Raw genomic sequence first — 22,111 nt, 5'->3', positions numbered from 1 at the left:
CGTCCACCGCCGGCCCTTGGGGGTTACTGGAGACCAGCTCCCGGGTGTGCAGGGCTGTGAGCACCAGGAGGAAATTAAGGTGATTCCCACTTGGCTGGGGTCAGGCTGCCAGGCCGCAGGCCCCTGGGTAAGGCAGAATGTAAATTTCTACTGGAAAGTGTGGAGAAGCCTCCCAGAATGGCAGCTGCAGAGAAGTCAGAGCAGGTCACGTAGTCGGTTTCACTGTCAGAGACTTGGCCTAGAACTTAGAGGCCTGACGTGCTGCAGCTAGCTAACTAGCCTCTAGGCCACCCACGCCCCCATTCACCCGCACTGCGCCGTTATCTCTCTGACTGACATCTCTGCCAGCCAATCACCTTTGCGGCTGAGAGAGCGCCTGCCCCCCTGAAGTTGGGCCGGGCAAGTCATTGGAATGACAAACATTTACGCCAATAGCGAAGGGCTTCAGAAGCTATGGGCGTACTAGCCAATGAGAAGAAGGAACCTTTCAAAACGACATGTCAGGCAGCCAACGGCCGGCGCAGCTACGGGGGTCGCGTGGCTTCCGTTTCAAGAGGGCGGGGCGGGGCTTCAAACGGAAGGTGGCTGTTGTCCGAGCCGAAGCAGGTTTGAAACTGGGGGTCGGGCCCGGCAGTCGTTGTCTGTCGCCGCGGCCCCGCTTCCGGGCTAGGCCGTTCCTGCCCGCCCCCGCCCCGCCTCCCTTCGGACCCCTCAGTCTCAGGTCCCAGCTCCCCGCCTGACTCGCGCCCGGCTTGCAGCAGCTCGCTGTCGTCCCGGCCCTCACTGCGGCCCCGCCGCCACCACCATGTCCCTGCACGGCAAACGGAAGGAGATCTACAAGTATGAAGCGCCTTGGACGGTCTACGCCATGAACTGGAGCGTGCGGCCCGACAAGCGCTTTCGCCTGGCTCTGGGCAGCTTCGTGGAAGAATACAACAACAAGGTGGGCCGGGCAGGGGCTCGGAACCCAGCTGGCGGCGAGCGGGCCCCGGGAGCATCCTTTCCCGGCCGGAGCCCAGACCCCAGCACCCTGCTGCGGACTTGTCTTAGCGCTCCCGGAGCGGTTCCTCTGTGTCTGGCCCTGTGCAGAAGCTTTCGCACTCGTTGTCTCATTTAATCCTGGCAGCACTTCTGTGTAGTCAGGAGCGTAATTACCCCCATTTTACTTGTGGGGAAACTGAGGCTCCGTGTGTGACTTGCCCGGGTCAGACAGCTATTTAGTGGGGGGAGATGGCTCTCAAACTTGACTTTTCACCCCAAAGCTACGCAGTTTATCACGCCAGTCGTCTCCCTTCCCGCCGCATTGCTTCAGCTGGGGGGCGGCCTGGGGAAGAGAGAGGGTTGGCTGTGAAGATGCTGGTGCCTCAGTTGGTGGTCATACACTTTTGGCTACACTAGGTTTCTGTTAGGGCTGTTGACTGTGCAGGCCTCCCCGCCTCCTCCCACCCCCGGGTACCCTTCATGGATCCCCCAGCCTGTCTGCCGGGAGTGTCACTGCTGTTGCTGCCTCACATCTGTCCTCTTAAAAGTGATCTCTTTTTGGAAATTTTGGTCTGTGACCGTGATCCTGCCACTGTTTCCTGAATAGAGAAGAATGACGCTTTCCTTATGTCTTCTTGGCTTCTTTCATGGTGCTACAGAAGTGTAACCTTAAGTAGTAAGTTCTTCTGGACATTGACAATTTGAGGATCTTTCATAGAAGCACAGGCAGTAGGAAGCTTATAAGCTGACCGTGCAACATGAATTTACTTTTGAAAGTTGTTAAATATGTCAGTGGGAAGAATTTTCTTTTCTTTTATCCCTTAATCTCTTGCACTTACTGTATTAAGCACTGTGAGAATGATCAGAGCAACCTAGAGCCTTGGCTAGTGGTGTTTAAAGCCTTATGCTTCTGCTTGACACCACGAACACCATGACCTAAGAAGAATGAAACTTTGGGGCCAGTGATAGGCATAGTGTGGGGTGGAGGGGAGCAGGAGCTGGGTGGAGCTTGGTTCTGTTTAGTCCGCTGAATAACAGTAATCTTATTTCTGACTCACAGTTTCTTGTAGGAAAAGAGTTCTTTTTTACACCTAAAGGTCCTGTCAAAAAACATTTGTACATTGTGAGTTTGTTTACAGTGTTCCAGAAGCATTAGAGTCTAGTTCTCAACTTTTCTGGAACCTCCCCGCCTTTTTTAAGATTTTATTTATTTATTTGAGAGAGAGTGAGAGTGAACCTATGTGCACGAGGTGGGGTGGAGGAGGGAGACAGACAACCAGACTCCCTGCTCACCAGGGAGCTGGACGCTGGCCTCCATCCCAGGATCCAGGGTGCATGACCTGAGCTGAGGGCAGAAGCTTAACTGACTGAGCCCCCCAGGCGCCCCTCTGAAATTCCCTTTGAGAAATTGATGGAAGCGACGGACTCTGACTGCCCAGATATAACACACACAGTTTACACACAAATCCCAGGGAATACTCGATGATATTGAAGTCCACAAAAAGAGTCCTGAGAGAGACATAGTTTTATTTTCTGTAATGGCTTCCTCTTCCGTACCTCCCATGGTAGTCTTCAGAATGGAATGGAATTCAAGGTGCTGATATGGAAACTGTGTCTGTGTTAGTAAAATTGAGACTACTAGAACTATTATTTGAGAATGTATGTTCTTTTTAAAAAGTAAAATATATTTTTCAAAGGGCTTGAGATTTTTTACACAAATTGATGGACTTTTTTGGCGGGGGGTGGCAAGGTCTTCCAGAGTCAGTTTGGGTAAGCACTAGCAGCCCCATTTCTAAGAAAGGAAACTAAGCCAAAGTTAGGCTACTAGTGGAATCAGTGAAGTAACTGGGGTCAAACCTCACTTACAGGAACTCTACCTCAAAGTTTGTCCTTTCTCTTTTTTTTTAATAAAGATTTTATTTGTCAGAGAGAGAGAGAGAGCACAAGTAGGCAGAGCGGCAGGTAGATGAGAGGGAGCTGGATATGGGGCTCAATCCCAGGGTCCTGGGATCATGACCTGAGCTAAAGGCAGCCGCTTAACTGACTGAGCCACCCAGGCACCCCAAAGTTTGTCCTTTCTTTTAGCAAGCTAATGGAACTCTTGTGTCAGGCAAACAGGAAGTGTGTGGGTCTTAGTAGTAAAATGTAAATTAATAATCCTAGTAGTCACACCATAAGCAGTTACTTCTATCTTAACTCACTTGCGTGATGTAGGCAACGCAGTATCTTAAAACTGTTTTTGTGCACCAACCTGTCTAGGTCAGAGTTCTTAACGTGTGTGTGTGTGTCTGTGTGCATGCCATGGACACCTTTGGCAAGCTGAAGCCAATAGACCTCTTTTCATAATGACGTTTTCTTTTTTTTAAGATTTTTATTTATTTATTTGACAGAGATCACAAGTAGGCAGAGAGGCAGGCAGAGAGAAAGGGAGGAAGCAGGCTCCACGCTGAGTAGATAGCCCCATGCGGGGCTCCATCCCAGGACCCTGAGATCATGACCTGAGCCGAAGGCAGAGGCTTTAACCCACTGAGCCACCCAGGTGCCCCTATAATTACGTTTTCAAATGTGTAAAATACATAAGAATATGAAGGAAATCTATTATATTGAGTTACAGTTATCAAAAACATTTTTTAAAAAGTGGACCTATAGTAATATGTAAATTTTTTAGAGGGTGAGGGAAGGGCAGAGGGAGAGAGAATCTCAAGCAGACTCCCTGCTGAGCTCAGAGCCCATCATGGGGTTCAAGCTCAGGATCCTGAGATCATGACCTGAGCCCAAACCAAGAGTTGGACACTTAACTGACTGAACCACCCAGGCACCCCTATACTTTTAAATTAATTCATTAAGTTATACCATCCAGTGTAATTATTACTATAATTTTAAAGTAGTGATGAGGGTAAATAGCATTTTAAGATGGTTCGTTATAGTAATGTGATATGATAAAATTCTGATTTCTGTCAGTGACAGTCAGATATTGACATGGCTATAAGTAGCTGCCTTCCTTCTTAATGGAAGGAAGTGCTAAATTTCAGTCAAATGTTAGTGAAAATATGAATGTGCTTTTCCAATTCAAACTCATGGACCTCAAGTTAAGAAACTTTTATGTAAAGAATCTGTGCCTAGGGGGCTGATGAGCAGTAAATACCTCTTTAACACAGGGCCTTTTAGGCTCAGTTTTGGAAAAGACTTTTACCAAAGAGGTGCCAGACTTCACAGTTTAAGAGGAATTGAAAAGTTACTGGTTTTTTGGGTTCTTTGTTTTCTGCTTGCTGTCGACAATAATTGCCAGCAGAGGGCAAAATAAATGGATGCAGCTTTTAACATTGGTGAAAAAGTCTAGAAGTGTTCATCTTTCTTACCCTGGAGACACCGACATAAGAATACATGATAATAATTCCTAAAAGTTTCTATAGTAATGTAATCATGTCTTTCCTATAGTAAAATTACTTGTATTTGGAGAACAGAATTAAATTTATTTACAATTCAAGAACAACTTGACTTTCAAGTGTTCCACTTTCTGAATAAATTTGGGAATTGTTTCAGAGTAAAGAACTGGATTCCATCAACTACACCTAGAATAGTAAGTCCCATGATCACTAATTGTGTTTCATCTTTTCTCCTTATGGTCTCCACTGGGGGAATAGCAGCACTGGTGTTGAATGGTGGTTCTCTAAATCGTAGTGTGTATCTGACACTCCCCTGAGGGATTTGCACATTCCTGGGCTCCACCCCTGAAGTTAACAGATGCTCAGCTGATTAAGAAACAGGTGGTACAGATGGCACTCTAAGAACATTACCCTGGGATTACCTTGACATCTGCTGACCAGAGGCAGAAATCCTATCTTTTTTTTGCATTCGCATGCACCTGAGCATTGATTCTTCTCTTCCGTCCCATGCAAAAAGCTCTGTTACCAGATGCCCCTTTGACGTACTTTGTGTTAGTCCTGCCTCTTCCCAGTTTGTGCGGCCTTGTGCAAGTTAACATCTGTGCCTCAGTTTCTTCATCTATAAAATGAGGGTAATAAGTAAGATTAAATGAGCTAATGTATATGTAACGGGTTTAGGAACTCTGCCCCAGATATACATGGTAAGCAGTTCAGAAATGTGGGCTATTATTATTTAATCATCATCTTTACTGTATCTGGATAATCGAAATATAATCAAGGAGAATTATATAGGTGTTAAGTAAATGTGATTTGTATTTTCCAGAGAGGAATCATGACCCCAGGCCAGAAAGCTACCTCAAAATGTCATTGTGTTCATTCCTCTGCCTTTTAAAGACCCAGAGGAAAAAAAAAATCCCTTGATTCCTTTCAAGTAAACCCATTTTTGTGGTCTAGAAGGTTCTTGTAGTCAGACTCCAACTACTGTAATGTACTAGTTTAAGGCCGTTTGCTCTTGATCTACCTGACTCAGACACAGTAGCTGATACAAGAATTCTGGTATGTCTCCTGAGTTTGCGGGTGTTATTTGCCCTGTTTTAGGGCGAAAGATGAATAGCAGTTCCTGGGCTTCTGTTTCATTTAGTTGCATGTTTCAGAGTTGGTTTTGAATAGAATTGGCAGAGTCATAGGGATTTATTTTGCCCTAATATTTATCTAGCTGACCATCTTCCTTTAAGATTTAGTATCTAGAAAAATTACAAGGTGCTGAGGAGAGAAATATAGGTATACCTGATGCTTTTTGCAGTCAAATGCTCTTCCACTGAGCTATACCCCCTACCTGATGCTTTTTGAAGAATATGAATAGTGAATCTGGGTAAGACCACCTTGTACTTGAAATATAAATGGGATGAATGCTTGCCTTTTCAGCCTGTTTCGATTTCTTTGAGATTTTAAAGCAGTTTATCTGTTTGGCACATCATGATTTTTGACTCTGGCATAAAAATTTTGGCTTCTTCGTATTTGTGGCAGCCATTTAGGAATCTCTTCATTAATTCAACAGATACATATGGACACAGATTTATGTTTTGGGGGCACGATGATGATACTTAGTAGCCTTCTGTAGCCTTTGTTAGCAGATGTGAAATTGACAACAGAAAAGACTAAGTGTTTTAGTACTTAGTTTGTGAGACTGGAATTTTGCAGTGCTTCCACAGTCCCTGGCAAGACTGTCAGCAGGAGAATTTAAAATATAAAACTCTTCTGGTTTTAACTTCCTCCTTTCTTTCTTCTAGACAGTGAGAGTACTAATTCCTCCATGGGACCACTGGATAAAAGTGCTGTGCTGCTTTATTACTTTTTTGTCCTAACCTGGTTCATACACTTACCGGAGGTGCTGTGATTTGAACAAGGACTGAGTCTCTCCTCTGTAGGTAGTCTGGCTTGCCTGAGGCCAGGATGGTTGATTGGTTAGTCTCTGAGCCAGGAGCTGATTGGTTAATCTCTAGCCAGGAGCCAAAGGGTAGTATGCCAGAATTCATCTCAAAGTTGGACAAGGCAGGACTTCTCTCTGCAGACAACAATAATCAGTCAGGAACAGGCTTGAAGGAAGGACAAATGGAAAAGATTAAGGAAAGCTGGTTTATTCTCTCAGGATTTTGCTTAGCTAATTTTGGTTATATTAACAGTCATAGAAAATGTTCCACTGACTGGAGTGGTATATTGTTTTGCATAACTTGGGGGCTTTAAAAAAATTAAATATATACAGGGATTTCTGGGTGGCCCTGTTAATTGGTTGAGCATCTGCCTCTTGATATCAGCTCAGGTCTTGACCTGAGGGTTTTGAGATCTAGCCCCACATTGGGCTCCATGCTGCGTGTGGAGCCTACTTAAAAAAAAGAAAAGAAAAGAAGAAAGAATTTTATATATACATACACATGTGCTTTCATGTTCTGGTGCTAGCAGTGTGTGTAATAAAGTAGAATACACAGGTTCCTCCCTCAAAGAGTGTCTAATAACAAGATAGACATGGTACCTTTAAATTTTTTAAAACGTAAGATGTGTGTAATGTAGATAGTAACTTACGTTGTTATTCATGAAAGCATTTGAAAGTGAAGATGTGGTCGTGTCTTAATAAATATTTTACATCGCATATAGCTTCTTTAAAGATTTATTTATTAGAGAGAGAGAGTGTGCGTGCGTGCGTTCATGTGTGGGGGCAGGGAAATAGAGAGAGAGAGAGAGTCTCAAACAGACTCCACATGAAGCATGGAGCCCGACACGAGGCTCTGTCATGTGTATATCCCATGACCCTGAGACCATGACCTGAGCCAAAACCAAAGTTGGATGCTCAACTGGCTGCATCACCCAGGCATCCTGCATATATGCATCCTAAGACACATCTGACATAGTAATATCCACAGTTTTAAAATAAGTAAAAATAATTTTTACAGCCTTTTCTTTTTAGGGGCATTTTTTTTTTCACATGTTGGGGTAAAGCATTGTGAAGCAATAGGTGCAGAAAGGCGGTGTAAGTGGGAGATAAAAGTTTGATAGGACAGGGGAGACATAGCGAAAAAGGGACAAGGGCAACCTAAATGTTGACAATAAGATGATGTCTAAAGTCGGATAGTTTTTCCTTATGCTCCCAGTGGGAACTGAGGAAGGACAGAAGGATAATGAAGATCCCATGCATATAGAAAAATGCTAAGAAAGGAGATCTTTGGCTTCAGATTTTAAACTCATACAGTTCTCCAGAATAGGATTTTGACAGGCAAAATCAGCAATTCTTTGTTTGAGACAGTGAGAAGAGGGTGCACAGTCTGGCGGCAAGCACTTCTGCATTTGACACCTCGGATTAGAGGGGTGCTGAGCTATACTAGGAGACACATAGATGTGCCATCTTCTCTAGAAGCAGCAGATAAAGCAGGTTAGATGAGAGGTTGAATTGTGAGCAGCTTGACAGTTTATCATCCCGATTGGCTGGGGAAATGCAAAAGCTTTGTGTGGTTCTGTTAACTGGGAACATGGCACTGGCTTCTCCCACAGGGGCTTCCTTCAGAGCACATAGGAAGAACTTGCCCAAGCAGAAGGAACCAGCACAACAGCTATAGAAAGATACTATAGAAAAGAGGAATATATGGGAAACAAGTGGCAGGTAAAGTACCCACACTAGAAAAATGTTTGTTTGTTTGTTTGTTTGTTTTTTTACCTCATATGAAAATTAATGGCCAGTTCTGCCACCATAAATTCAAAGAACTTAAGGAAATAACTCAAAGCAGAGATACAGAAGATCAGGTAAAATAAGGCACAGTGGCAGGAGGAAATGGAGCAGCAGCAGGTAGAGCCCAGGAAAATAGTGGACGAGAAAACAAAAGTTACCACAGAATTAAAAGCCACATTGGAAAGAGAATAAAAACAAAGACAAACTGCTGAAAACTTAGTGAAGGATAAGAAAGACAGGTTGAGAAAATGAAATGGAAATAAAAAACTGACTGTAGTAGATGCAGAAAATGAAGAAGATATAACTTAGGTATAATTGGTGTCCCTGGAAAAAGAAGACCAAAGTAATGAAACACAAAAGCTCAACTATGTAATTAAAGACTTTATGGAAATAAAGGTTTGAAGAAATGGGTTTAAGCCATCTTTCAAGAAAAATGGACACAAAACCATTGACACTGAAAACTTTCCTAGGAACATTACTCTATTTTAATCGTAAAGGTAGAATCTTGGGCAGCCAGGCAAAACAGTTGAGTCCTCCTGAAGAGGAGAAATTAGGCATACCACATTTGATGACAGCAGGTAATGGCGCAGTGTCTGCAAATGTGCAATTATTATAGATTGTGCCCCCTTAAATACCTGAGAATATGTTTAAGAATATATAAGATCTATGTTGTAAAAATAATGCACTTTTTAAAAAGATAACTCAATTTATAAAAATGGACCTCTATTAAGAAGACATTTTTTAAGGGAAGTAAGTTGATTAGGAAAAATTATTACATATCAAAGCTTAAGGGAAAATGAGAAATCCGAGGCCCAGATATGATAAATGACTTGTCCAGAGTGATATAGATGGTAAAGGCAGGGCCAGAATTGGAATACTGATTGTTGCCAGAGCCTTAAAAATAAATGTATACAAATGTCAAAAAAAAATTTTTATGAGGAAAAAGGATGTGTTGAAAAACAGAGGGGAACAGTTGCCCTACCGGAATAGAATAAATATACTGGAATTGTTATAGTTATACCCAGAGAGATTAGTGGAACCACATAGAATGTTCCAAAGCAGATCTGAGTGTATATGGAAATATAGTATGTGGTAAGATAGAACCTTACTTAATTCACTAGGAAAAAAGATAATAAATTTATGGCATTAATTAGCTGTCCATCTGGCAGAAAAATTTAGAGCCTGTTCATTCACTTTGTATATGAAAATCAATTCTAGATAAAATATTTAAGTGTTAAGTCTCACAAGCAATAATAAGAGAAAATGGTCTAGGAAATTTGCACTGAAGCAGTGGGGGTAAGCATAGGAGAAGGCAGTCTTAAAACCAGTCATTCAATCCAGAGTCAAACAAGGAAGAGATTGACAGAATATACTCCATACAAATAAAACATTTTTTTGTGAAAAAATAATGCTGTGGACAAAGTCAAAAGATAAATGATAGGCCAGGGGAAATATTTTCAAAACATGACAGGTGAGTATACTTAGTGTGATAGAAAAATGGACAGAGTGGGATGCCTGGGTGGCTCATTTGGTTAAATGTCTACGTTTGGCTCAGGTCATGATCCCATGGTTCTGGGATCAAGCCCCACATCAGGCTCTCTGCTTAGTGGGGTGCCTGCTTCTCCTCCCTCTGCCTGCCTCTGCCTACTTGTGCACACTTTCTCTCTGTCAAATAAATGAATAAAATCTTTAAAAAAAAATGGACAGGGGCGCCTGGGTGGCTCAGTGAATTAAAGCCTCTGCCTTCGGCTCTGGTCATGATCCCAGGGTCCTGGGATCGAACCCCACCTCAGGCTCTCTGCTCAGCAGGGAGCCTGCTTCTTCCTCTCTCTCTACCTGCCTCTCTGCCTACTTGTGCTCTTTGTCTGTCAAATAAATAAATAAAATCTTAAAAAAAAATCCTTTTAAAAAAATGGACAGAGTATAAATAGCCTTTCAAAGTAATGAATGCAAACAAGTGCTCAATAAATAGGAAAAGTTGCTCAACCTCACAGGTAGTTAAGGGAAACAAGAATTGTCCTTGTGACTTTTTTTTCTTTCAAATTTATAAAAATTAAGTTAACTGCTTCTAATGTCATTGGTAGTATGAGGGAATGAACACTTACATATGCCGGTACTACAGCCTATTTGGAAAGTAAATCAGCATCCCTTAAAATAAAAAATGCACATACCTTGGGGTGCCTGACTGGCTCAGTTGGTAGAGCGTGTGACTCTTGATCTCAGGGTCATGAGTTCAGGTTCCACATTGGGCTTGGGTGTGGAGCCTACTTAAAATAAAAAAAAATAAAAAGGGGCACCTGGATGGCTCAGTCATTAAGCATCTGCCTTTGGCTCAAGCCATGATCCTAGGGTTCTGGGATAGAGTTCCACATCAGGCTGTCTTTGGGAAGCGTGCTTCTTCCTTTCCTGCTCCCTCTGCCTGTGTTCCCTCTCTTGCTGTGTCTCTCTCTGTTAAATAAATAAAATAAAAAGTAAGTTAATTAAAGCAAGTATTACTGCATTAAAATTAAAATATGCATACCTTCAAATACAGCAGTCTCATTCTTGAGATTGGCCTCCAGAAGTAAAGATAGTACATAAGCACATATGTACAAGTTGTGTAAGTAGTGGCAAAAAAAAGGGAAACGACATACATCATTAGGGGAGTTGTGGAGCCACATAATATGGCATATTTATTCTATGAAATATGCATCAATTAAAGAATGGTTTGGATCTATGTATTCACTTGAGGGATGTCCTTATTTTGTCAAATTAATGAAAAGATTCGTAACATTGGATATAGTATTCCATTTTTCTGAAAGTTAAGGGAAAACCCTATCCGTGTGTGTGTGTGTGTGTGTATAATATATATACATTATATTAATATATATTATATATATTTGAACATAAAGAAGCAACATAGCCTAAGTAATTGTGATATATTGGAGATGGGGTGGGAGAGAAGTTTTGCACTTTTTTTTGTATACCTATACTTTGGTTTTATACACTGGCTATACATTTTATAATTCTTTTACAATCTAAAAAAGTTCATTTAAAGAATAAAATAAACCCAATTGACAGATCATTAAAAATAAATAAAAAAGAAAAATCGTTTAGTTAGAACTTGTAAGTCTGAGCAAGAAAATAATAGAAGATAATAATGGTAGGGGGTTTAGGGTAGAATTTTGGTGCTTTCCCCTTGGGACTTCTTAACAAGGAAGTTATATATTAATAATAATAATAATAATAGCCAAGGGAGAAATCTGTCCCCACTCTACTAATGAGTGAACGAGCACCTCCAGTCTGATGCTACTCCCTGGTAAGCTAAATTGGAGAAATGCAGATTAGCCTTAAAGCCTAAGTGAGACTTTCTGCTTTTCCATCTAATTTATGGGCAGACCCAGCCTGACCTCACCTATTCAGCTGAAGGTGGAGAGAAGCTGGGGCAAAGGATGCTCAGACCCATAGTGAGCAGGCTGGTTTGCCTCTCTAGGTTGGAGCAGGATGGGAAGGAGCAAGAGTGCAGGTGAGCCTGCCTGTCAGAGCAGCAGTCCCCCTGGTGAGGCATATCCATGTGCCTGGCTCAGGGCTTTGGTCGTTTTAGCAGTTGGAGCTAGTTAAGGGTAGGGATGCAAGAACAGAACTCCTCACCCTCGGTATTTCTTCCCATGGGGGACAGGACAGGAACAGAAATCCCCCCCCCTTTTGTAAGATTGATTATTTATGTGAGAGGAGAGAGTGCAAGCAGGGACTGTGGAGGAGGGAAGGGGAGAAACAGACTCCCCACTGAGCAGGGAGCCCAATGTAGGGCTTGATCCTAGGACCCCAGGATCATGACCTGATCAGTTGGTTAAGCAGGCTTAACCAACTGAGCCACCCAGGTGCCCTAGAAACTCCCTTTCTTGTGGGCATAAGTGGACATATGGGGTAGGAAGTGAGGTGTAAAGATCGAGAGTGCTACTTAAGGCAAAACAAAGTGTCAAATTTTAATAGGAAATCTGAATAATTAAATTCCTAAGGGTTTTTTGAAGAATTTGAAAATGTAACCAAGAATCTACTCCCCAAAAGGCACTGCCTCAAGAGTCTTATGGGCAAATTTATCAAAGGCACAGTAACCATCTATAAATCCAATAAACCTGCCTTTACCATCTGTATCACTCTGGACAAGTCATTTATTGTATCTGGGCCTCAGTTTTCTCATCTTCCCTTAAGCTTTGATATATAATAATTTTTCCTAATCAACTGACTTCCCTTAAAAAATGTTTTCTTATAATTCCTATAAATCGAGAAGAAAAAGATGGACACGACTCAGTAGAATAAACTGGGCAAATGTTTTAAATTAGTGTTTTTTAGCATAGTGGTGAAGAGCTTGGGCTGTGGGATAGGATTATCTGTATTTAAAAGGCAGCTTCAGGGCGCCTGGGTGGCTCAGTGGGTTAAGCCGCTGCCTTCGGCTCGGGTCGTGATCTCAGGGTCCTGGGATCGAGTCCCGCGTCGGGCTCTCTGCTCAGCAGGGAGCCTGCTTCCCTCTCTCTCTCTCTGCCTGCCTCTCCATCTACTTGTGATTTCTCTCTGTCAAATAAATAAATAAAATCTTTAAAAAAAATAAAAAATAAAAGGCAGCTTCAGGGGACACCTCAGTGGCTCAGTTGGTTGGGTACTCTACTTTTGATTTCGGTCAGGTCGTGGTCTCAGGATTCTGAGATTGATCCCCAAGTGGGGCTCTGCCCTCAGCTTGGAATCTGCTGGAGATTTTCTCTCCCTCTCCCTCTGCCTCTCCCTGAGCACGCATACACACTCCCTCTGTCTCTCAAATAAAGAAATAAAATCTTTAAAAGGCAGCTTCATGATTGTGGGCAGGTTAGTTACTGTCTCTTTTATTCAGTATCTTAGAAAAGTGGGAAGAAGAATAGCACCTGGGTTGCTGCGAAGATGTTGAGAGGGTTAGAGGTAGTGCATGTACAGCAGTAAGCCCAGTGCTTGTCCTTGACCCGTCGTAAGCACCCACACAGTTAACTTGTTACTGTTAATCAGAAGTAGAAATAGTAAACATGCTGAGCTTCAAGAGCAAAATTGTGAAATACCCTTTTTATCCATCAGATTAGAAAAAATGTAAAAGTTATTTTTAGGTGGTTTTTGGTGGGGGTTGTTTGTTTGTTTTAGATCTTATTTCTTTGACAGAGACACAGTGAGAGAGGGAACACAAACAGGGGGAATGGGAAAGGGAGAAGCAGGCCTCCCACGGAGCAGAGAGCCCGAAGTGGGGCTCAATCCCAGGTCCCCAGGACCTGAGCCAAAGGCAGCACTTAATGACTGAGCCACCCAGGCGCCCGCCCTATTTTCAGTGTTTTAAGTTATGGTGAAATTGGCACTCACACACTGTTCAAGAAAATGTAAATGGAAGCAACCATTTAAAGGCCTTTGGGTCAAATCTACTAACTTTCTTTAAAGCTTAAAACAGCACATATTATCTCATAGTTTCTATAGAACATTTAAAATGTGATGCAACAGTTACACATCTAGCAATCTATCCAATAAAACATTTGCACATTTGTACACAGTATTGTTTATAATAGCAAAACAATGGGTTATAACCACACTAACTATGAATGGCTAATAAATTATGGTGTGCTTAACATGGCTTGCTATACAAGAATAAGGTAAACCTGAGAAGATCTTCCAGGATAAGATAAGAGCAAGTTGCAGAATACATTTTGTGGTCCAAGCCTCTTTATGTTTTTTAAAACATCCCATCACATACATATGCATACAGATGCACAGAAGACCATTTGGAAAGATACACATCCAGCTGGTTTGAGAATAAGTTGAATTGGGGGTGGAGTTAATGGGAGACTTTATTCTCTGCTCTCTATTATGGGAATTTTCACAGAGAACTTCCATTCTCTTTCATCATCACATTTTAAACGTGTGAGTATCTGAACAAAAAAATTGAGTAACAGTGAGTTATAAGAGAATTATAGAATAACAGTTGTTATTCCTCTGAATACTAGGTTGGCAACTTGAATAACTTGAATATTCAAAAAATTGAATAACAGTGAGTTATAACAGAAAAACAGTTGTTATTCCTCTGAATACTAGGTTGGCAACTTAGAGCAGAAGAGCTAAAGTTAGGTTAAGGATAAAACACAGGTCTGTGCAAACACATGAAGTCTTTGGGAAGATTTGGGAAAGATAAAATCCTAGGCATTACCTACTTCTTCCCTGGGTTCGGTAGTGTTGGTGCAGAGGTTATCAGACCTTGCTGAATCAGGGACCCAGGGAGGTTCTTAAGAATATATTCCTGGGCCCTACTTGACACTTGTTGAGTCAGAATCTTGGGCTAGAGTTGGGGGCCCCAGTTCCAGGTAAATCTGATGGCCAAATTTGGAGACCACCAGTGCTGTCTGTAGTATAAGCAGAAGTAAGATAGGTCCCGTTTTTAAGGCATTTCCCAAGTGAAATAGCAGAAGACAGCAATCTAAGTACTTTGATTTGGCAGTATGGGGTTACTCACCAAATGGATGGTACAGATCAGTGGGAAAGAGCACTGTACCTGGAAGACTGCAAGTAGTTTATGAAGGAGGTGAGACATAGTAATATTAAAAGCTCATACTCTGGGTATGAGTATATACTAGCCTAAGCAAAGAGTGTTGCCAAGAACTCTTAGGTAACTGTGAATGTCTTCACTTTACAGATGGGAAAACCAGTTTAGCAAAGTTAAGTAACATGTCCTACAGCTAGCAAGTGGTAAGGAAAGGGCCTTGGTTCCTGATGCCACTGTGCTGTATTAAAATTGGGTGGGATTTAGGTCTATGGAAAGGAAGTAGGAGGGTTTTGCAAGCATAGAGGGCTGTGTAAGGAAAGGAACCTGAAAAAGATGAGAAGCAGTGACTAGATAAATAAGATGGAGGTAGAATAGGCTAGGGCTGGGGGTGGAGAGCCTTGAATATCTGCTTAAGAGGATCCAAGTGGCAAATGCTTGCGGGATCTGACATTTCAAGGTTGAGGGGAGATCTCTGATGACTTGAAAGGTAGTAGAAGGAAGTGTAGTCTCACGGTGTTCTCTGCATGGTTAGGGAGATTTTGTCTCTTGCACTTGGTGCCATATCCCCAGCACTTAGAACAGTGTTTGGCACCTAGTAGCTACTCATTAAGATTCATTGAATAAGTACATGTATGAAATATCTGGCTCAAAATCTATGTGAGAGACTTATTCTTTACTCTGCCCAAAGAGCCCACAAATTTAACCTCTCATCTGTTTTCTCCTTCCTCCCCCAGGAGGGTTGGTGCAAATTTTCACTGTTCCATCTTGAATCTTCCTTCTTTATGCATTATTTTCTGGAAAATTCTGAATTCTCAAAGAACTGTTCATTTGGTCAAAAATTCCTCTTTTGGCCACCTGTGCTTGTCCCTTGCCATTCTCACTATCACCATAGGCCCTTAACCTTTTCCAGTTCTCCTGTGGGTCTCTGGGCTGAGCCCCTTGCCTGGCAGACAGTCCTGCCCAACATTACCAGGCCTCATACTCTTACTTCCAAGGCCTCATAGCCCTCCTGCCACCTTCTCAGACACCTTCACAGGGGAAAGCCCACCTAGGTTCTCAGTTTGCTTTCAGGACTCTGCAGCCTGGCCCAGGCACACCTTCCCAGCCCTGTCTGCACTGTTCTCTCAGACAGTTCCTCTCAAACAGGTTTTCATGCTGCCACCAGCTAGGTCATTTAGTTTGTCACCTTAGTACATTGATTTGTTCCTTCTCTCCCATCTGCCTGGGGTGCCGTCTCTTTCTTCTCTGCCTCCCCAGAACCTTTCCATGCACTTTTGAAGACTGCTCAAGTCCTACCTACTTTTCCTTTGAATTATTGCTTTCTTCTAAACTGTTACCAGTTATCTATGTTATAAATAAGCAGCTTATCATGTATTACCTGTGATATCACTTTTATTGCTATCTTAGGGCATTGTTACTATGTTTTAGAACAGTGGGTTTTTTTCTCCTTTTACATCTTCATACATCATCTCCCCTAATACATTATATTTTTTTATCTTTGAAAGCCTGTAGATGTTCCATAAAAATGAATATTTAGACTTAGTCATTATGAAGTTTTTAAAAGACATGGATGGCAAGATCTATAAATGTACATAGAAAAATCCCTAGGAATCTACCCCAAAAAAGGCTATTAAAACTAATAATTGATTTGCCAAAGATACAGGATTCAAGATTAATTTACAAAAGTCAGTTCCATATAGTGCCAATAAACAATTGGAAATAGCATTTTTAAAACAATTTCATTTATAATAGGATAAAAAACACTTAGGAATAAAGTTAATGAAAAAAAATGGAAGACTGGTACATTAAAAACTCCAAAACACTGCTGAAAGAAATTAAAGCCTAAGTAAATGGGGAAATAGGCTGTTTTGGGGCTAGACAACTCATTATTATTAAGAGATCAGTTTTCCAAACTGATTTATAGGTGCAGCACAATCCCAAGCCAAATCTTAGCAGGCTTTTTGTAGAATTTAGCAATCTGGTTCTAAAATGTACACAGAAAAGCAAATGTGTGGAATAGCTAAATCAGTCTGAAAACAAAACAAAACAAAACAGTTGAAGAACTTACACCATCTGATTTCAGGACTTCCCTGGAAAGCTGCTATAATCAAGACAGTGTGGTGCTGGGTGCTGGTAAATAGTTAGGCTTATAGAGCAATAGGTCAGAATAGAGAGTTCAGAAATAGATACACAAATACATGGTCAATTGATTTTCAACAAAGTGGCCAAAGTAATTCAAAGGAGAAAGGATAGTTTTTAATCAAATGATGCTGGGACAGTCAGACATTCATATATAAAAAAAGCGAACCTTGATTCATACTTCACAGCGTACAAAGCAATTAACTTGAAATGTAAATGTAAAGCCTAAAGCTATAAAACTTTTAGAAGAAAACATAAAAAATGTTTGGCCTGCAGTAGGGCAAAGATTTCCTAGCAAGGACACAAAAACCTTTAGTTTAAAAAAAAAAAAAAGAAAAGAAAAAGCAATGCTAAACAGACATCCTCAAAATTTATAATTTCTGTTCTTTGGGGCATCTGGGTGGCTCAGGCTGTAGAGCATACAAGACTCTTAATCTCTGGCTTGTGAATTTGAGCCCCACATTCCCACATTGGGTGTAGAGATTACTTAGATAAATAAGACTTTTTAAAATAAATAAAATTTCTGTTCTTCAAAAAACACTGAAAGAAAATGGTGGAACAGGTGTAGACTCTGGAAACATAGTTGCAAAACACAACTGGGGCTTATAGCCAGAATATGCAAAGAACTCTCAGAACTTAGTAAATAAGAAAAAAACCTGGTAAATGATGAAGTGAAACTATTCTGTGTGATTCTGTAATGGTGGATACATGTCGTAATCTACAGATCATACAACACCAAGGGCGAACTCCATAAACTATAGACTTTGGGTGATTATCAATGTAGGTTCATCAGTTGAACAAATGTACCATTTTGGTGCAGGTGCTCTGATAGTGGATGTGGTGGGTAAGTGTAGGGGCAGGAGGTACATGGGAACATTACTCTCTGCCCAATTTTTCTGAGTCTAAAAAGCCAAGTCTTTTTTTTTTTTTTAAAGGACAAAATACCTGAATAGGCTTCAGTGGAGAATAAGCATACGAAAAGATACACAGTATCATTAGTGAGAAAATGCAATTTAATATATTGCTATACACCTGTTAGAATGATTTTCTTTCTTTTTTTTTTTTTTTTAAAGCTGGCAACACCAAGCGTTGACCAGGGATGTGGAGGGTGTGGACCTCTCCTATGGTAGAGGAGTGGAAGAGAGTGGGAACGCAGGACACAGCCACTTCAAAATACAGTTGGCCATTTGTCTTTTAATCAAGTTAAACCTACATTTACAACATGACCCAGCAGTTCTGCTCTCAGTTGTCTACCCAAGAGAAGTGAAAGCTTGTCCAAGAAAAACTTAATGCATAAGTATTCATAGCAATATCTATAATGGTCCCAAACTAGAAATAACCTAAAAATTCACCAGCTGGTAAATGGATACATAAATTATAGTGTTTCTGCAATGAAAGGGAAGGCGCTACTGATACACCCAGTAATGTGGATGAATCTCAGGAGCTTTGTGCTGGAAGTAGCCGTCCCAGGACTCATGACCATATGATTTCCTCTGTATGGTGTTACAGAAAGGCCGGAACTACAGATCAGTGGTTGCTTGGGGCTACGGGTAAGGGGTTAACTGCACGGGAACCCAAGAGAACTTTTGGGGGTAATAGAACTGTTCGGTATCTTAATTACCATGGGGGGGGTTCCCAAATGTATACTTTTGTGCATGTACACATTCTGTGTCATTGAACTGTACACTTAAATGACTTCTACTGCATGCAGCTGTACCTAAATAAAATTGTTAAAAAAAGAAAAAAAAAGAAGCAGGAAGACGGTGGTATCTGAGACTGAGGTTAGGCAGCAGTACTAGGAATTCTGTTTTTCTGCGGTCCGGTTGGTGCTTATCCACTTACTATGGGTCTTTACCAAAAATTCCCCCATTCCATCTTCCAGTCAGTGGACATCAATAAACAACTGTATACCGAGTGGCATTTCTCACTGAGCCGGACTGAGTTTGACAAAAAAGAATGGAAGTTAATATTGGTCCAAATCAACTCTTAAGAAAACGTGGCTGGAAACCAGGGAACTTTGCCATCAGTGGCAACCACTTTTTTAAAAAATATTTTATTTATTTATTCGAGAGAGAGAGAGGGAGAGGTCACAAGTAGGCAGAGAGGCAGGCGGTGGGTGGGGGGAAGCAGGCTCCCCACTGAACAGAGAGCCCAATGCGGGGCTCGATCCCAGGACCCTGAGACCATGACCTGAGCCAAAGGCAGAGGCTTAACCCACTGAGCCACCCAGGCACCCCAGTGGCAACCACTTTTTTGCCACTTACAGTGGGTTTGGGTTCTTTCTGGGGAGGAGGGTGGAGGGAGGGGCAGAAGGAGAGGAAGAGAGAATCTTTTTTTTTTTTTTTTAAGATTTTATTTATTTATTTGAGAGAGAGAGAGAGACAGTGAGAGAGAGCACGAGCAAGGAGAAGGTCAGAGAGTGAAGCAGACTCCCCATGGAGCTGGGAGCCTGATGCGGGACTCGATCCCGGGACTCCAGGATCACGCCCTGAGCCGAAGGCAGTCGTCCAACCGACTGAGCCACCCAGGCGTCCCCAGGAAGAGAGAATCTTAAGCGGGCTCTGGGTCCAGCTCAGAGCCTGATGCGGGGACTCAGTCTCACAACCCTGACTGAGATTATGACCTGAGCTGAAATCCAGAGTTGGATCCTTAACCAACTGAGCCACGCAGGTGCCCCAGTGGTTTGCTTTCTTGAAGGCTCCTTTGACACATGCTTTTGTGTTAAGTACAGGACTAGGCGAGGCGTTGGGAAGTAGGGGGAAGGATACTGCTTCGGAAACACAAATGTTTCTCCATGGCTCACTTTGGTTGTGTTACAGGTCCAGCTTGTTGGTTTAGATGAAGAGAGTTCGGAGTTTATTTGCAGAAACACTTTTGACCATCCGTACCCCACGACGAAGCTCATGTGGATCCCCGACACAAAAGGCGTCTATCCAGACCTACTGGCAACAAGTGGCGACTATCTTCGTGTGTGGAGGGTGAGCAGGTGTTCAGTCAGCGGCCAGACTGATGGGCTTTCTCCATGTTAGCTGTTACTAAGCAGCGTGGAGTCGCAGAACTGACTGGGGTTGGAGGCAGCAAGTGTCCCTGTAGCCCAGGAGAAGCAAATGGGAGTGATTCTGGAATGACCTTTCTTGGTTCAGCAGATTCCCCAGTAAATCTAGCCGGGATTCCTTGAAGTCCTGCTGTGGTCAGGCTACAGTCAGCCCTGGAAACTTGAGAGGCTCAGCGAACCTGGTGAAATGAAGAGAACCTTCTGCGGGTGGGGTGGGTGGGTGGGTGGGGATGCTTGAGTCTGGTTACTCTGTCTATAGACAAGATATTTTTGAGTGATTTAAAAACAAAATACCAGGCCATTGATCCTAGTTGAGTGTGTGAGTGGACCGTGGAGCCTCACCTCTCTCGGCTGCGCGTCTGCAGCGGCATCTCTTCTGGCCCGGAGTAGTGCCAGGCAGGTGCAGAGGTTCCAGGTCGGGCAAGGTGAGGAGATCGCTCCTCTAGGAATGTCTCGGGGTGAGAATTGGGAAAAACAAAGCGGGACAGAGGAGAAAGCTTGGAAAGAAGTAGCATTTGGAGGAGTTCCTCTGGATTTTCTTACTCTAGGATAATAAAGTTTTTCTGTTTAATAATATATTGTCTAAACAGAGCTTTTAAAGGTTTTCTGTGAAGATAAGACTGGCTGATTTTTAAAAATTGTTGTTCCTTCAGGTTGGTGAAACAGAAACCCGGCTGGAGTGTTTGCTAAACAATAACAAGAACTCAGATTTCTGTGCTCCTCTAACTTCCTTTGACTGGAATGAGGTGGATCCTTATCTGTTAGGTAAGGGAGCAAGGGGGTGCGTATCCCTTTTTGAAGAAGCAGAGCTGCATTTCCTCAGATAAAACACTGGGCCTGCGGTCCATGGATCAGCCTAAAACGGGCCAGAGGGACAGAGGCCAAATATGGAATGTAGTAATTAATTCCTCATATGGATCTGAGCTTCCCTATGTGTATATCTTGACTCTGCAGTTAGTGGAGTCTGAGGTCCTGGGGTAGGGATTGAATACTTGACTCTTGTTGCCTAGTAAGTATCTGTGGCATGTCGTCTCCTGGGTTACGCAGAGCAGTAGACACAAGGAGGGAAGCCTCACTCCTGTCAGCCACTGACTTGCACTGGTTGTTTCCAGGTACCTCCAGCATTGATACGACTTGTACCATCTGGGGGCTGGAGACAGGGCAGGTGTTGGGGCGAGTGAATCTTGTGTCTGGTCATGTGAAGACCCAACTGATCGCGCATGACAAGGAGGTAATGATGCTGTTCCTCTTTCTGCTTTCCTCAGCTATTTTCTGTGCCTTCAGTTCGAGGTCAGACCACCCTCTCACTGGTGTGCAAAGTATGTGGAAAATCATAATGCCGATGTCTTGTTGAAATTGAAAATGGTAATATGTCAAAATAGCGAAAAACAACACTGTTGTAAACTAACATGTTTTTTTGGCTGATACAAGCAACCTAATCTACATATATAGTTTTTGTGCCAGAGATTGCTCTTTTGTAATAATGAACTCTCTTAGTGGACCTGATGGGATTGAAAAATAACACTTACCTTGAAATATATTTACTTTTTGGAGGGGAGGGAAGTGGGGGAAACCAGGAAGAGGGAACATTTTTTGACAGACAAATCTAAATCATCGTTTCTTCTCTCAACTTGTTTTATGAAATTCTAGTATGTTCCTTAATACTTTCAATACAATCTGGAATGGAATATGGTTTATTTTCATGGTGATGTTTCTCCTGTGTTTGTTGGAAAAGCTGAGGAGAGCTATTTGTGATTGTGTTTTGATCAAAGCATTCTTCTGAGGAGAGCTTTTGGAAACTGGTCATAAATTTTTTTTCTCCCAGAGCCACTTCATGTTTCTTGTACTCTCATTTCCTGTGGGTCATGTTTCTTTTTCTTTTCTCCCTTACCCTGCTCGGCAAGGAGTATTAGTGCAGATAAAAGGAACGCCTTGACCTCAGGTCAGACACTTGAGGTCCTCAGAATGGGAAGATGGTGACCAGCTTATCACTCTTAGAAAGGGATTGGTCTTTGGCTTTCTGTGCTCCTCAGGGTAAGCTCTGTTACAAGATTGCTTAACTTAGCTGCTGCTAAGCCAAGGAACAAAGGAAGAGTTTGTCCAACAGAGAGGACCAGTAAGGAACTTCTAGAAACCCCCTTGACATCAAGTGGAACAGGTTGCTACATTTTAGTTCTGTGACAACCTCGTTTGCTCTTCTCTGTCAGGGTCCAACTCAGAAGACTGCAACTACTCTAAATATTTAAACTTGGGATTTAACCTAGGGCATTGCTCACACAGATGATGGTGAAGCTGGGAAGCCACACTGG

The 22,111-nt window shown here is 42.3% G+C and overlaps 1 protein-coding gene across 1 annotated transcript in view; it reads left to right on the top strand.

The window, feature by feature from the left end:
• Window positions 1–592: 592 nt before the first annotated feature.
• Window positions 593–22,111, top strand: part of DCAF7 (DDB1 and CUL4 associated factor 7) — a 31,801-nt gene continuing 10,282 nt past the window's right edge. The window contains exons 1-4 of the mRNA XM_044247657.1: window positions 593–943; window positions 19,567–19,725; window positions 20,456–20,567; window positions 20,915–21,033. Coding sequence (XP_044103592.1) covers window positions 806–943; window positions 19,567–19,725; window positions 20,456–20,567; window positions 20,915–21,033 — 528 coding nt within the window. The 5' untranslated portion in view covers window positions 593–805. The remainder of the gene's footprint in view (window positions 944–19,566; window positions 19,726–20,455; window positions 20,568–20,914; window positions 21,034–22,111) is intronic.

The sequence above is a fragment of the Neovison vison genome, chromosome 5, assembly GCF_020171115.1.
Source record: "Neovison vison isolate M4711 chromosome 5, ASM_NN_V1, whole genome shotgun sequence".
NCBI lineage: Eukaryota > Metazoa > Chordata > Mammalia > Carnivora > Mustelidae > Neogale > Neogale vison.
This window is presented reverse-complemented; position numbering and strand designations above follow the sequence as displayed.